The sequence below is a fragment of the Coturnix japonica genome, chromosome 3, assembly GCF_054131305.1.
Source record: "Coturnix japonica strain WE chromosome 3, WE-NBRP24, whole genome shotgun sequence".
NCBI classification, from domain to species: Eukaryota; Metazoa; Chordata; class Aves; order Galliformes; family Phasianidae; genus Coturnix; species Coturnix japonica.
In genome coordinates this window covers 16,859,673-16,874,625 of record NC_140665.1, presented here as the reverse complement: position 1 = coordinate 16,874,625, position 14,953 = coordinate 16,859,673, and the positions used below count along the sequence as shown (strand labels likewise).

Here is a 14,953-nt window from a genome sequence, read left to right as displayed (position 1 = left end):
CCCACTGTCCCAAAGAAACACCGCAGCCATGGAGATTTGTTTGTTTTAATGATGCTTGAGGACAGACATGGACACGGCGGTTGGAAAAGCACAAGCTGGGAACCCTGCCGGCTGTACACGTGCATGCTGACGTGCAGGCGGCCAGCACGGAAACCCAGAGCCATGGCAGGAGTGTCCCATGCACCCCCAGCATCGGCTGCTTTCCGAGCCATGTCTCTCTGCAGTAGCTGACAGTGGGAATGAGACACCACCATTAACGCATGTATGGCGTGGCACAGCTCCCACAAGGAGAGCTGCACGCAGAGAACACTAAATGATAGGACAGGGGACATGCAAGCAATCCTAAAGGGCACTGATGACAACATGTCACAGCAGCTGAGTGAAGCAGCATATAAGACCTCCACAGACTTCTCTGGTGTTTGTCATGGCCTTCGGTAGGAGCACAGGAGCTGCTGCTGCCACACAGGAGTCTGCAGAAACCCAGAATCCAGCTGGACCAGTCCCTGCTGGTCAACAGCCAGGGCACCTGCATCCTACATCCTTCATGGCTGATGCTGAACTAAGTCTAGAGACAACCCGCCATATGGTGGGTATCTTCTTGAAACCCAGCACCATCCTTTGCAAAAGCTTAGGAAAGAGACTAAGACCTATTCTACTGCCCTTTGAGCTGAAAGGAGCTAGAAAACATCTGGTTCTGCATTTTTCTAAGAAAAAAAAACACCACCCAAAGTCTCTGAAGGTTTTGCGGGCATTACTTGCAACAGCTGCAGTGCTCAGGCCTCAGCCACACGCATATCCCCTCCTGCTTGGCTAATACATGGGACAAGAGCTCAGACACTGTGCTGTCTGTCCTCTATCATTTCCCACCCGTGCTTTACCTCAGTGAGCATGCTGAGGGCAGGTGGTAAACAGTGGCAGGCAGTACCTGCTGTTTTCCTCCAGCAGCTGTTGCTTATCTTTAAGAATTCAATAGATACCAATGATCGAAGTGTCCCTGAATCACCACCTCCCCGAAACCCAGCTGAAATACATGGTGTAAGCAGCTGCATCACCGGTAGTCATGGCTTTACCACTGAACAGAAGCCCTGCTTTTAAGGGAGCAGCAGAAACAGCCAGGTGGTAATGAACCACAGTGCAACCCCAGATGAAAGCAGGGGAAGAAAAGGCCTTAAGAGTTGGGCAGATGTTCCTGAGTCGTTGTTTCTCCTGGCTGTCCACTGCTCCTGTGAAGGACAGTGCATCTTCCTGCACCCAGGCTACAATCAGGACCTGTCTTTGCTGGGGAAGAAGTTGTACTGTTAAACTCACATCAGCTTAAGCTAATTTTAAGCTAACCTGAAAATGCCAACGGAGACATGCTGAACAGGTAGCTTTGCCTGCTAACCATTATAGCCTAATTGTTTACTATCAATGCTATCACCATGCTTTGCCTGGTTTGCATGGACATTTTGACATCTCATATGCCACTATAAGATTAAAAAAACCCATGTTTTCTCCCCACATCCCCTCTCTCGCAGTCCATAACTCACTACTTCCCCACTGCCTCCTGACTCGTGAGATGAAGAGTCTGTGGTGACCCTTCAGCATAAATGCAAATTCCAAAGCCAGAAGCCAGACTTGGCACTTGGGAGTCCTGCTCAAAACAAAGCCACCCCACAGCACCCGCAGCCCAGGCTCCTTTACACACAGCACAGAGGAATGCAGCAAAGCCGCTCTCTTGTAGCTACTGCTCCTGGTCACTTCTCAGTGTGCACCAGCCCACCTTGTGCCTGCCACACACTGGGCAGATGCTGATCCACGGAGCACTCAGTATTCACAACTTAGAGGTGTTCAAGTGGCCTTCTGTAATGCTTCCTTTCTGCAGTGCTTCTGCTGGGTCTTGCCAAATGCTCTGTTCCTTCTGGATTTAAGCATCCTGGTGTGAAATGGTGCCAGGTGGGGATCCACAGTATTTTGCAATGAATGTCTGTGCCATTACAGTATGATCAAAATGCCTTACTCCATGGAGGCCAGCAGACTCCAGTTCTGCCTACAGAAAGGTGGTGGGACCGTCTGCTTGCAGAGCCTTTGGCTGGCACAAAGACCTCTGACATTTCAGTCATGAGCAGAGACAAGTACATCACAACGCCAGGATCTTGTGAGAAGCAGGAATCCCACTCCTTGATTTACATCCTATTACACACAGGCAGCCAGAAGCCTGTAACCTCCACGATCTCCTCATTTGTTTATTTTGGGTAACGGGAACCAGTTTATTTCTGTACCAACCATCTTTCCCTGCCGGAGGCAGCAGAACACAATCCTGACCTCAGCAGCACACTCTGCTCTTTTGCTGCAATCAATTCAAACCCGCAGAGCTGCAGTTTTCCATGACGGTTTCCTATGCAGAGTGTGGGGAACTCAATCAGACGATCCACGTCCTTCCCTCCTCACTGGGAATCAGTTCTGTGCTGCTTGAGCAGGCACTTGTTTGCGATCTGCCCTGAAGCATGTTTTCAGACACGTAACCTCAGAGCTAACGTACATCCACGCATCGTGTGCAACATGGAACGAAACTCCTAACCCAGGACCACCAGTGTGCAGCACCCTGTGAGCACTCAGTTCTTCGCAGACACTGCTACAGTCTCTTGAACAGTGAGATCTAATGGTTGAATTCGGACTCTTCATATGGAAACCTGGGGTACAGCACAGACAGATACCACTCACACAGCCAGCTGCTGTTAGAACTACAGCTGTGCTCCACAGGGAACATCAAGCTTAGGAAGGATGTGCTGGGCTTATGCTAAAAATTCAGATTAACTTCACAGAATGGGTAGTATGCCAAGGATGTGGGGTATACTCAGAGCAGATGTTAGCTCTGAAATTCAGGGTCCTCGAGGAATTTAGCTTCCCCACAAGAATATCAACCTGTCCCTGACGTGTGGCAAACCTATAGACAAGAAATCTCCTGGTCTGCAGTATCTCACCCGCCTTCCCCTTAGCTGGGACTGAGCTGTGGATTGTGGTAGTAAATTGTCAAATAGAAGAGAATCAAATTGATTGGATCAAAAACAATAAAAATCATTTGAGTTGGAAGGTTCCAGATTTAAGCCTCAGGGGCGTAAAGGTGAAAGCTGAGAGAAGAGCCTAAATTCGCATCAGTGTCCCAGAAGAAGCTGAGAAGATTGGGTTCCAGCTATTTGAAACACTCTTAGCACAGAATTGGTGCTAGAAATCCTACAGCCTGCAGGTGAGCCCCAAGGGAAAGTCTCTCTACCTGTTTTAAACAGAATCCAACTGCATCAGACTTGGATGGAAACTGATCAAATCTCATTAGGAAAAGGGATAACTATAATAAACAAACCGCCTTCCCTGCTTGGGTTATTTCACTGCCTGCAGTTCAGCACCCTTTCCAACAGCATCCTTGCCAGTCATTGCTTGGGTGTTCAGCCAGCCAGCTTTGAAAATACCCAAGGAAACTGAATTCTTGGTGTTCCTGGTGTTATGCATCCTGTGATGCAAGACAGCTTGTTCCTTTCTACAGGATAGAGCAGGAACAAAGGAAAGGAGTCGCCTATTTGGAGCTGAGCTAAGGCACTAATGATGCAGTAGGTGAGGAAAGAAGGAATATAGTGGGAGGAGTAAAACTTTCCAACCATGACATCCCAGAAGATCACTGTATTCTTCACTCAACTGCCTTAAAAAAACACATACGTTATCTCTATAGAAAAGGAGGAGCTAATAGAGTATTATAGTATCCCTGTTGGGGTTTCATCTTAAGGTTATTTTGCTATACTCCCAGAGATTTGTTTCAGGTATCAAAGTCTCGTGAGCTGTTTCTAAAATAGGTTTTGGTGAATGCAGGCAGAGTTGTCTCAGCAGCTCTGGATCATCGCAGCTTTATGTAGATGCCTGTTTTGTAGTTTTTCTCCATGACTTTCCAGGAAAAAAAAAGAAGCCTGTCCCTATCACTTTTTGGCATAATACTGAGATAAGCCATTAAACAGTGCTGACCCAATGGGTGCAGTCTCTCCTTGTGCACAGCAGATGCACTCCTGTAATCATCACAGTTTGATAAAGATCGATGTTGGCTGGCTTGTCTTCTGTCCAGTGTCAGCAAGGGGGAAAACGCTGGAGATGGCTACATCCACAATTCCTTGGCAGAGTTCTGCATATAGCTTCCTAAGAGATGAGAGAGAGAGACAGTAAGATGCCCAAACAGAGCAAACCAGCAGGCCTTCCGACTTCTTTTTATATAGGCAGCCAATTGTTGTCTCTTAAATGTGAACTGTGTAGTTTATTGCTATAAATTAGAACAGCTCTGTAAAGGAAAAGCCACCAATAGCCAAAACTTAGCTCATCTGCTTCTCAAGGCTTCCAAGTGCCATACATAGGTACAAAGCAACCAGAGCACTGTTGAAACCCAAACCATGCAGCAAAAGCCAAATTCTACCCACACGGCAAAAAGGAGGTACCAGGCAGAATTGTACCATGGTGCACATGATGAACAGGACATTCTGGACAACAAAAGCTCCCCAAGGCTGAAAAGGCTGCTGTCCAGGTTGCCTAGTAAGTTGACTTCTTACTTCTTCTCTAGTATTAGCAACAATTTGCTCTAATCTATATCTAATATAGATTAATGCACATAGTATAACATAGATATAATTATGTTACCATACTATGTACTGCATATATAGTAAGTCATACATATATATAAATGATTAAAAAAATATAATAATGCAGACAGTGTAGAACACCCTGCTATACTGTGTCTGTATATGATATAAATGCCTATTTAAGCAATGATTCCTAGTTTTCCACAGTTGTCTCAGTCACATAAAACAGCACTTCTCACTGTGCCTACATAGACATGTTCATGGTCACGGGTTTGTGGCTGTCACAGCTCTAAGCTGTGGCTAGCAGAACCTTTGATCCAACGTCTGAGGCATCCACAGAGTGCTCTGGAGTCCCACTGCCTGTAAATTCAGTCACCTGCTTCCAGCTGCTACCTTTAAAACTACTCACTATGCTGTGTCGTGTATAACCAAGTTATATTCAGATCCAGCTGTTCAGAAAATGAGATCTATGAAGGAAAGAAGCTTGGGGGAGGTCAAGCACGAAGGCACCAGCAATTAACTTAAATTGACTGGTACTCAGAGCAATATCTGGTATGGATTTGCCTGGGAAAGGCTCCTACCATTCATTTTCTTCCACCTTTTTTGTTTGGAGCTGGCACACAACTATGTTTTGAGCAAATGGCATCACAAACTGGCTACTTACTGGGCACAAGCTGGAGCCCCATTGACTTCTATGAGCCAGACTTTCAACTCCTCATCAACCATGAAGTCAAAGCCAAAGAGCTGGAAGCTCTGGTAGTGAAGATGCTTTGTGCTGATTGCAGGCTCTATACACGTAAGGCAGCTTCTGTGATGGGAAAAGCACAAACACGAAGTTAAAAGCCCTGCAGACACTGTGCTGCAGTTTCTGAGGGTGAGTGCTCAGTGCAGTCAAGTGGATGGGTCATTTGCTGCCTTCTGAAGCAGAAGGCAGAGCCACAAAGGACTGTACCAGGTCCCCAAGGAACTGACACTCAGAACTCATTTGCCAATGAAACTCTCAAAGTTATGCCTCTTTGGCTCAAGTAATTGCAATGGAGTATTTGCGTAGGAAATTCTGCTACAGAGGACCACTTTTTCAAGACCCAATTTCTCTCCAGCACCACGATCACTCCAGACAATTTCCTCGGTGCCCAGGAAGCAGCTGATAGAGCTAGCTTAGCTCTGCTTGGAATTAATAAGACTAAATGCCCTGCAACAAGGCACGCTGCTGCTCGCTGACAGCACTGAGATCCTGCAGATTTGAGTCTGGCTTCATTTCCACTCTTATGCCCTATGTCTTTTTTCCACCTCAACCTCTTCTAGACCTATCATTTGACCTACCGTCTTCCCTCATCAAGTCATCTCACTCCCTTACCAAGCCACAGCCAGCAAAATGCACACATACTGGCACAATGCGTTCACAGAACAGCACCTATATAGTCCCTTATCTGCTTTACCATTGAACAATGGCACTGGGGTCCTTCTAGCTCTATTCTCAACGTATCTCTGAGCCACAACCCCTGATCCAAGCAAATGAAATTATTCCCTTATCTGCCTGCCTTCCCAGCTCTGTTCATACACACTCCCTGTCACTCAAGGGTTATGTACCCCTACACAATAGGTAGCCGGTTACCTTATTATGTGTTTGATTTGCAATAAGATGCTATTCTCAAGCGTTGTGTTCAGGGCATCCACCAGATACTGGTTGAACTCTTCAAAGAACATTTCATTCCCTTCCTCATAGCGCCCATAATTTTTGGAATACTCCTTCTGAATGCAGTGATTGGTCAGGTGGCAGGTTTTGTCCTGGAAATTAGCACTGTTATATGGTTCGGAAGAGGTCCGCAGGACACCCTCTCTGTAGAGGTAGATATTATATAGATGATCCACAAGAACCCAGCTCCTAGGGGAAAAGAGAACAAACTCAGGTCTCAGCAGCTTAACAAGAAACAGCACAATCCAGTATTACAGAAGGCAAAAAAGCAACAAAATTACCTGATATCAAACTTGCGATGCCCTGGCTCCAAAAGAAGAGGCTTCTCCAGGTATTTCTGAATCACGTGCACCTGTCCCTGCTCATCAATGAAATCCAGGAGCTCTGAAGCCTCTGAAGAAATCAGGATCCCTTCCCCTGGCACAGAAAGGAAAAGAAAATAAGATGTAAAGATCACTGCTGGAGCTCTTTCCAGGCCCAAGAATATACAAGAATCCACAACTTCAGAGCTGATTGCTGCCTGAGCAACTATTACATCAGCATGAAGTCAGATAGCAGGCTGGCAGAGCTATATCCCTCTTCCCTCAGCGCAGGACATTTGGTTTCTTCACAGCTGGAGCACAGCTGGGAACCATGAGTTCCAGAGATAACATGGGGCTTTTTGGCAGGCAGATGGCTATTTTAAATGCAAGTGGATGCGCAGCAGAGAGAGACCTTGGCAAGAAGTGAGGCAGCTGCTTTGTTTGGAGGATTTTGTTTCCCTTTCTGGCACGTTTTTTCCATCTGGTCTTGGTAGGGAGCAACATTTAGCAAGCCCTTTTTAATTCTGTTTTGCTTTTCTCTGTTTTTCAGCAGTTTGGAAAGCAGGGTTTTGGCAGTTTGTGAGGTTTGTATTCATTTTGCTTCTTTGGGAAGGGAGGTTTGTTTTTATCCTAGACTCAGACTTTCTTCCCCTGCCTAATTTTTCTGTTTGCCAGAGGCAGTCACACACACATCCATGTGCAAACTGTGCTCCTCTGCTCACTGAGTCCATTTAAGTTACTGCTGAAACCACCGCTCAACTAGGAAAAGAACTGATTCAAAATGCTCATCCACATAATCAGTGATTTCTCTTGCCATGGAAACAATTCATTAAAGAATTCAGATGCATCTTTTAAATACTGTCACATTTTGGCTGAAGCTGTCACTGTTCATTTTCTTGCAAGCCTAGAAATGAATCTACTCGAAACAGCTCAAGTAAAATTATCTACCAATTCTCAACTGGAAGTGCTTCATCAAAATACTTCTTTCTTTATACATATATATATATACATATGTATGTGTATATATATATATATGTTATTGGGGGTGAGGGGGCAGGGAGGATGCAGGGGGAAAGAGAACAAAGTTTTTGAGTCCCCTGATTACAGCAGAGCCACGCAGACACTTACAGTGGTACAATCACAGGGCTATGCACTGAGGGAAAGGAAGAAAACAACATCTCTGTAAGATAGTAAGCCCCTGCTGCAGGAAAATCAGCAAGTATCTGTTCTGTGCTGGACAGATGGTGAACCGAGGGAGTGGTTAGCTTAACTGTGCACCTAGTCAGCAACCCAATGAGACAGAAAAGCAGCTTATGTGAGGGCCACTTCTCTGTTCTCAAAGACAATACAAGGATCTCTATCCAGAGATGAAAACTTCTCAACTATTAAGTCAGGGCATAATAAACCTGTAGTCTTCCTATTACTGACGGACAGTCAAGTTTCTCCTCAAACTCCCCTGAGTCGGGAGCTGTGCCTTAACTGAATCTGCCTGGCCAATTAATGCTGACAAGGTTTCTTCTTCATCACAAGTAATCCCCAGACATTTAGAACGGCTCTCTAGAAGATTAACATCAGATTTGCTCACCGCATTAATTCCCATTTTGAGTTCTGCAGCACACCAATGAATACAAAAAGTTACTTTAATGTAAAAAGAAGGTGAAATTACACTTGAATAAAGCACGTGGGGAGTTTAAATCTCCCCGTGCTGCAGCAAACAACAGCCATGGCTGTTTCAGTTTTCCAGATTGTTTCTTTGCCAGTGACACTAAACAGACACACTTCCTATCAGCAGCGTGACAAAAGGACTCATTTCCCCTTCCTCCCTGATGAGAATACAGTCTTCTGATGCTTTGCAGCAACACAGCCATGAAAGCAGAACCCCAAGGAAAGGCTGCATGAAGGAGAGTCATATCCTGCAGCCACTCACCTCTGGCTTTGATACGGCCTGATGATTCTTGTAAAGCTGCATCAGAAGAGATGCTACAAATGAGCAGTACGTGTGGGCTTGCTACCTTTGAATGGATTGGGTTCTTCATATACAGCAAGGCGAGTTTCCATAAAGCAATCCTGAAAGCATGCCAGTGATACTGCTATGATTGCTAGATAGGATAATTTGCAAAGCTCTGTCCAGCTATCTCATCTTAATAGCTCATAATTTCTGGAAGGAGGGATATGTTATCATTTAAGTATCTGTATGTCATCTATTATGTATCTTTTACAATTTAAGGGAAGTACAGATTTTGCATTGCTTGCCTTTGCTCTGCTCCCTGCCCATAGATTGGGTATAATTTGGATGCACTGAGCTCACAGTCTCTTACTCTCAGTGTGACCATGAGTGGGACACTGGCACCACGTATTTGAGTTGGCTGGAAGACAAAAGGTGGTATTTCTGCACAGCTGAAATCAGGCGTAGATGCAGCATGATGATGTTTCCTGCTGTCATGGATGACTACTGTCCTGTTTGATGCCCTGCTCCTCGTATCTTGTTCTGCTCCCTCATCTCTTACAGCCCACATTCCCGTGGCCTGCTCTCCCTGCTGCCTTCCCCCTGAAGCAAATCTTATTATATTTTGAGGTGTATCAGTAGAAAAAAGGGGGTCCTTTCACTGCCATCCATGTCCAACCACTATATACATACTATAACTCCATGCCACTAAGCAGTAGTCAAAGACTTTCACAGACAAGTTTGGGCTCAACCAAACCCCATGACTCTGCTAGAAGGAATACTGAAAAGGTGGCTCACTTTGCTGAAGAACAAACCTTTGGCACCAGCTGAGGACTTGGCAATCCATACATTGCCTTCTCTGCCTTCCCGACGCCTGTTGTAAGCTGCCAAGAAGACTTCCCTCTCATCTGTCCTCGTGTTGTTTATGAGATGGCGAATTCCATTCTGTGCCGGAGCCACGGGTGTCTTCAAGTTTGTTGGGTAAATCACATATGACTCAGGAAACCACGTGCAAGACTCTGACAACTCAGGGCTTGTCTTGATTAGCCTAGATGAAGAGATACAGGCTGATAATCTCCAAATTGTTAATCTCCAGAGTGACCTGTGAGGACATCATTTAATAAGTACAAACCACCACTAACTGGGCTCTTTCACTCGGTGACTGTATGGGAGCTGCTGAATCAGAGCCTGAACCTCTGATTAACCACCTGAGGTGAGCAATAAGTCATCCCTGGGAGCACAGGTGAAGGCAATTCTCATGTGCTACAGGAAGGGGTAGAGCCTGGCTCCATCCCTCCTAGACCCCATTTAAGAGCTGGCTACCACTGGGAAAGGATCTCCTTTGGAGATTGCTCCTTGCGGAGTCTTTCAGTAAGCCCAGGAGAAGGGTAGGCTCTATCCATTCTACTCTAATGTAACAACTCATTAGCCTAACTCTTCTGCATATTTCCTAATTATAACATTGGAATATTTACTGATTACACAGTGACAAATAGTATCTCACAGACAATCTGCATTCAGCTACTGTGATCTCTTTATACCTTTGAAATTAGGGTCTTCCTATACAGGAACCTGAAGCTGCAGCTCTTTGAACCACACCTACACGCTATTCTTAAATATTTTCTAGATCCTATGGATGTCATGAAACAACCATAAGAGTAGAAACCTCTCTAATAAGAGCTCGCAGTGATCTATCTCTCTGCATCATCTCTGCGTACTGAGGAAGCATAATCCCTAATACACAATGGGGCAGGAAGGAAGCTGTGATAACAGCAACAGAGAGCCAGAGCAGTAATGCTGGGCTCTTGATCCCCTTCCCACTGTGATCAGATCAGACACCCCCAGCTGTGACAGAAGGCCACTGGGAATACACTGAAGGAAAGGATATGGCTACATGCTTCATTTTCTGAGGCGCCTGGGATAGCATCTGCATGCAGCCCCTGCTCACTCTGGCAGATACTTTCTCCTACCAGTTATATCAAGAGATACCAGTGAACTCCTGCCTGTGGCACTCAGGTCTGTTATCCTTTAGAGTCCAGGGAGCTGCCTACCTCTCTGAATGCTCACTGTGTTTTGCTGAAGGCCAAAAGCAGAGCTAATGACGTGCTGACTCTCTCCATATATTTGTGCATGTCTGTTGAAATAGCAGTCAGGCAGTGACACCCTCAGATCCCACTGTCAGAGGAATGTCATTTCTGGTCCCTTGGGTTCAAAAGTGTCTTGATGCATGGCTGACTCTAGAGCTCAAAAGGTCAGCTAAGCTCCAGGAGAGAAAAACAAGCAGAAACATTTTGAGCACTGCATCCAGACCCTTGGTTGCCCAGAAATCCAGCTGGGAAGTGCACCAAATACTTGTTTAAAATATACTTGGTGCCTGCCATAATCACCACTGCACAGACAGCTTCTGGGATTAGGTTCTTTGCAGAGGAAGGAGAGGCCTCAGAGCAGCACGCGCTCTGCAGAACTGCATCAGCAAGAGGCAGGACAGACACTAACATGGAATGAAATTCCTGAAGAAGGCCAAGAGTTCTGACATGAAGAGGCCCTAATGGTTTGCAGGGGGACTAGGGTTATCTGCAATGAAAGCCTACCGTCCTTTCCCTAAGAGACTGTGATGTGGCTGGTCGTGCAGAAATAACTCCCAGAGCCAGCTCTTCCTGGAGATGTCTCCAGACATTTGCTTGACCAACAAATATGATTAGCTAAGGGCATATTAGTGCCTCCTCTCTGTGTGAATCAGAATAAAAGGAGGAGGTTTTAATCAAGTAGCTACAAGGAGAAAGAGCAGATATGGTTTGTTGTTTGTCTTTTTTTTCCCCTTTGATTTGGCTCTAATCTGCAGCTCCCTGTCTGCCTGATTCAATATACTCTATTTTTCAAGCAGATGTAATTCAGTGGAAATGTCATTTCCCCTGAAGTTACAAAGAGGTCATTGTGCACAGATAGCTGTGCAGATCAACACAGAAGTCTGAAGAGAGCACGTGTGAGGACATTCCCAGGGCAGCTGTTCTGTGAAGTACCCTAAGAACAGGTTGAGCTGTTGACAACAGCTAGCAGAAATATTTCTACCAACCCCATGCAACAATTCAATACATTTCTTACTTCACCAGGGATGCTTTGCGGCACAGCTTGTCTGCTCCCCTGTAATAATTCACCAGCTGCACAAGTCCAGGTTCGTGGCCTACAAGGAAAAATAGAAGGGTCAGACAAACTTAATTGTTGAAGGAAAAAATACCTGCTTGGTATTAGAAACCCCCCTGTTTTAAGGCTGTTTCCTCACTCTGTGCCAAAGAAACAGGCACTGAGCTGATACTGGCTCTGCCATTTTCCTTCCATCAGGCAGGAAGGCCCATGCACTAACTCAAGTCTGCTTTGAACATGTCAATGCCATTTTCCAAAGGAAAATAACCACTTCATACCAGGAACTGGCAAAGCCACCCAAAAAACATTCTCCATTTGCTGGTGGCAGTTTTTAAGAGCCAGGATTTCAATAGGAAAGTGAAGCACATCACAGCACGAAGATCACAGCTTAGAAAACAGCCTGAGGGGTTCTGTTTTTCTTCTGTCATTTATAACAGGATTCCTTTTTGCCCAGTTAAAACACTAGGAAATATTAAACAATTTATCCTCGCTGCTCATACTGTGCTTCACACCACAGCCTGCCTGTCCTTACCCTTGCACACAGCACAGACACCCATGCTCAGATAGGAGCTCTCTTCTGGGACAGACCTGACTGTAACGCAGCTCTGGGCAGCAACAAAACCTGCCCCACACAACCATCAAAATACAATGGGTAAACAGTGGGACACTGTGACAACAACCAACGAGGACATGAGGAGGGAAAATCTGACAGGAAACCACTCTGCTTTGAGAAACAGCTTGAGGGAGATATACCAGAGACAGTTCTACAGCTTTTGGGAATACATACCAAAACCATGGTTTTAGTCTGATTCTACTGATTTCAGGCAACCAGCTCCCGCTATAGAAGGATGGACTGGAGAAGCCAGTACCAAAGTTTAGTCCCCCTCTAACACCTGTTGCTGTGCCTTGGCTGCAAGAAAGGTTTAAATTTTCAGGCTTTCCATTGTAACACACACTAAAGAGCTTGCTGAAGCCACTCCATCATCCCAGGGCTCTTCTCCACAATGGAAGGGTTTGTTATGAGACTGAGCTGCACAGCTGGACGTGCTGTGTGGGCCACATCAGAGGACCGTGCTGGGTCTGTGACAAAGTCTGATGCTCAAAGGCACATCTTCATGCCAGGCACATCAGGGCACAGCTTCACTTGCTGTTGCTGGTTGCAACACCTGTGGGCATCCTCACTGCTTTAGCCTCTCCTCTGCTTGCTACAAACAGCTTTGAGCTGGGAAGTGACCAGACAGCATCTGCCATAGGATGTGGGGACTCTGCAGTTGTGAATTCATGTGGAAACAAGGGGAGAGGTGCTGGAGCTGGTGAACTGCAGATCTGAAAGAGCAGTGCTGATTGAATGGTGTTGGGTTTGAATTGCATGAAAGGAGCTGGAAAGGCAGTCTTGCCCTCAAGTTGCTGGGGTGAGGGGGTTTCTCTTGCTCCAACACTTCTGCAGCCTGAAGCAGTGCTGCAAAATCACTGGAAACTGTGGTGAATGAGATGGAAGGAGGCCAGGAGGGTCCTGCCAGATGTCTGACGCAGAAATAGGGGACCACAGAAGGGAAACACTGTGCTGTGCTTAGCAGCATGCTGATCCTAAACCGGCTCCAGCACTCCTGGGGACAGGAGCCAGCATGGGGCCAGAACAGCAGCTGGCACTGTATGCGGACAGCTGCCAGCCCTGCGGCTCCAGCCAGCTTGCCACCAGCCGCGGGCAATGACAGTGCATCTCTGCTCCCCACCCCACACCGCTGCCAGTGCCTGGTATGGCTTTCCCTGCTTGTGGACTGAGCACAGCCCTTTCTCTTCCTGCTTTCAGGCTCTTCCCTGTCCAGCTGAGCACTGGACAAGCACTGTGCAGGGCAGGCAAGAGACAAGCCTGTACAGGGGAGCTCTCAGGTCTTGATCAGCCATAACCACTCATGCTGTCGGGGGGACAAGGAGGGTGGAAGGCTTAGCCTTACAGATACGCAGCCTTTCACCCTGCCCCAAGCAGGTACCAGAGGTGCTGTCACAATCTGAACAGCAGAAAAGATCACAAGAGCATTGCTACAGGATAAGGCAGGCTCGGAAGGGACCCTGAGACCAGTGTCCCCGACATGCAGGAGCCAAATAAAGGGAATGCCCTGCTCTAGAGTGAGTGTCCTGTGTGCCAGCATCACAGTCTCTCCACCCTGCACCCCAGGCTGGGCATTTCTGGGGGACTGAGGAGACACCACCCTGAAGGCACTTGGGGAAGGTGATACTTAAGAGTCCACAGTGGTCCCCAGCCAAGACTGCCCAACCTCAGGTTGTCAGGTTGTTAGAGAAAGCCCGTTTCAGGGCTGTAGTGCTGCACTGAGCCCACCGGCCTCAGCCCTTTGTTCTGAGCGATGCCGGTTGCGGGGGTCCCTGCGACAAGGCGCCCAGCAGACGCCCGGGTGTCAGCGTGACTAGTGAGAGGTGGGAACAGCAGGTCACAGGGGGCCCTGGAGACAAGAGGTTGAGAAAAGCCGTGGGGGCTGCACTCTGACGCGGGATCCCCCTCCCAGAACCAGGGCCCGCTCAGCGGAGGGGAGCAGCACCACGCCTACCCGGGCACTCGGGGAAAGAACCGAGAGACACCCGGCGACAAAGGACCCCGCCGCGGTTCCCCCTTACCGAGCCTGCCGAAGGGGAGCCGGTTCCTCTCGCCCAGCATCAGGTTGAAGCGGGGGTTGTCCTTCCTCAGCCGCTTCCACTGCCCGGTGGCCAGGAGGAGCCGGGAGACCTCCGCGTACACGCTGCTGTTCTCGTCCCGCACCACGAAGGTGTACATGGCGGCGGGGCGACTACCCCCGGGGGCCCGACGGGTGCCCCAGGCCCATGGGGCCCCGCCGCAGCCTAGGCAGGGCCCTCCTCCTCCGCCGCCGCCCTCGCCGCCTCCCGGCCGAGCTCCGCATGGCCGGGGCCGCCCGCCCCTACGCGCCGCCCGCCCCGCACCGCAACACGCCGCAGGGCTGAGCTCATCGCGGGGAGGGACCGCGCGGGGCCGGCGGCTGCGGGGCGGGGAGGGCCCGGCTCGGGCCTACCCCGGGATGGGGGGAGGATAGGCCCGCCCCGGAGCGCCACGCCCCGCCCCGCCTGCCTCAAAGCGACCCGGAAGCGGAGCCGTAGAAGGTGACGTCAAGGGAGAGAGGAACGCGGGGGGAACGAAGAGAAAGGGGGAAAAAAAGAAAGAGAAACACCGTCAGTGCTGCACGTCCACGTCGGGTGCTCGAAATCGCGCAGGAAATGTTGCTATGCGGTGTGTTCCTACCAGGAGGCG

At 48.1% G+C, this 14,953-nt stretch overlaps 1 protein-coding gene across 3 annotated transcripts; it reads right to left on the bottom strand.

Moving 5' to 3' along the window:
- Nucleotides 1-31: 31 nt before the first annotated feature.
- TTL (tubulin tyrosine ligase) lies at nucleotides 32-14,774 on the bottom strand. Of its 3 annotated transcripts, XM_085541121.1 has the most exons (8): nucleotides 14,308-14,453; nucleotides 11,638-11,716; nucleotides 9,351-9,583; nucleotides 8,518-8,657; nucleotides 6,570-6,705; nucleotides 6,208-6,477; nucleotides 5,257-5,400; nucleotides 32-4,158 (listed from the first exon to the last, which is right to left on the bottom strand). In XM_085541121.1, the coding sequence occupies exons 3-8, from the start codon at nucleotides 9,380-9,382 to the stop codon at nucleotides 4,041-4,043; spliced, it is 840 nt and encodes a 279-aa protein (XP_085397247.1). In that variant the 5' UTR covers nucleotides 9,383-9,583; nucleotides 11,638-11,716; nucleotides 14,308-14,453; the 3' UTR covers nucleotides 32-4,040. The 3 variants fall into 3 exon arrangements, with proteins under 3 accessions (XP_085397247.1, XP_015712486.1, XP_085397248.1); XM_015857000.3 differs by lacking the exon at nucleotides 8,518-8,657 and having other exon boundaries at nucleotides 14,308-14,774; XM_085541122.1 differs by lacking the exon at nucleotides 8,518-8,657 and having other exon boundaries at nucleotides 9,351-9,637; nucleotides 14,308-14,702.
- Between the last annotated feature and the right edge of the window lie 179 nt (nucleotides 14,775-14,953).

Coding starts and splice junctions, on each gene's coding strand:
- TTL (XM_085541122.1), bottom strand. CDS start 14,464: ATGTACACCTTCGTGGTGCGGGACGAGAACAGCAGCGTGTACGCGGAG. Junction 5,401..6,207: donor CAAATCAAACACATAATAAG/GTAACCGGCTAC, acceptor TTCCCATCACAG/AAGCTGCCTTACGTGTATAG. Junction 4,159..5,256: donor GGGGCTCCAGCTTGTGCCCA/GTAAGTAGCCAG, acceptor CTCATCTCTTAG/GAAGCTATATGCAGAACTCT.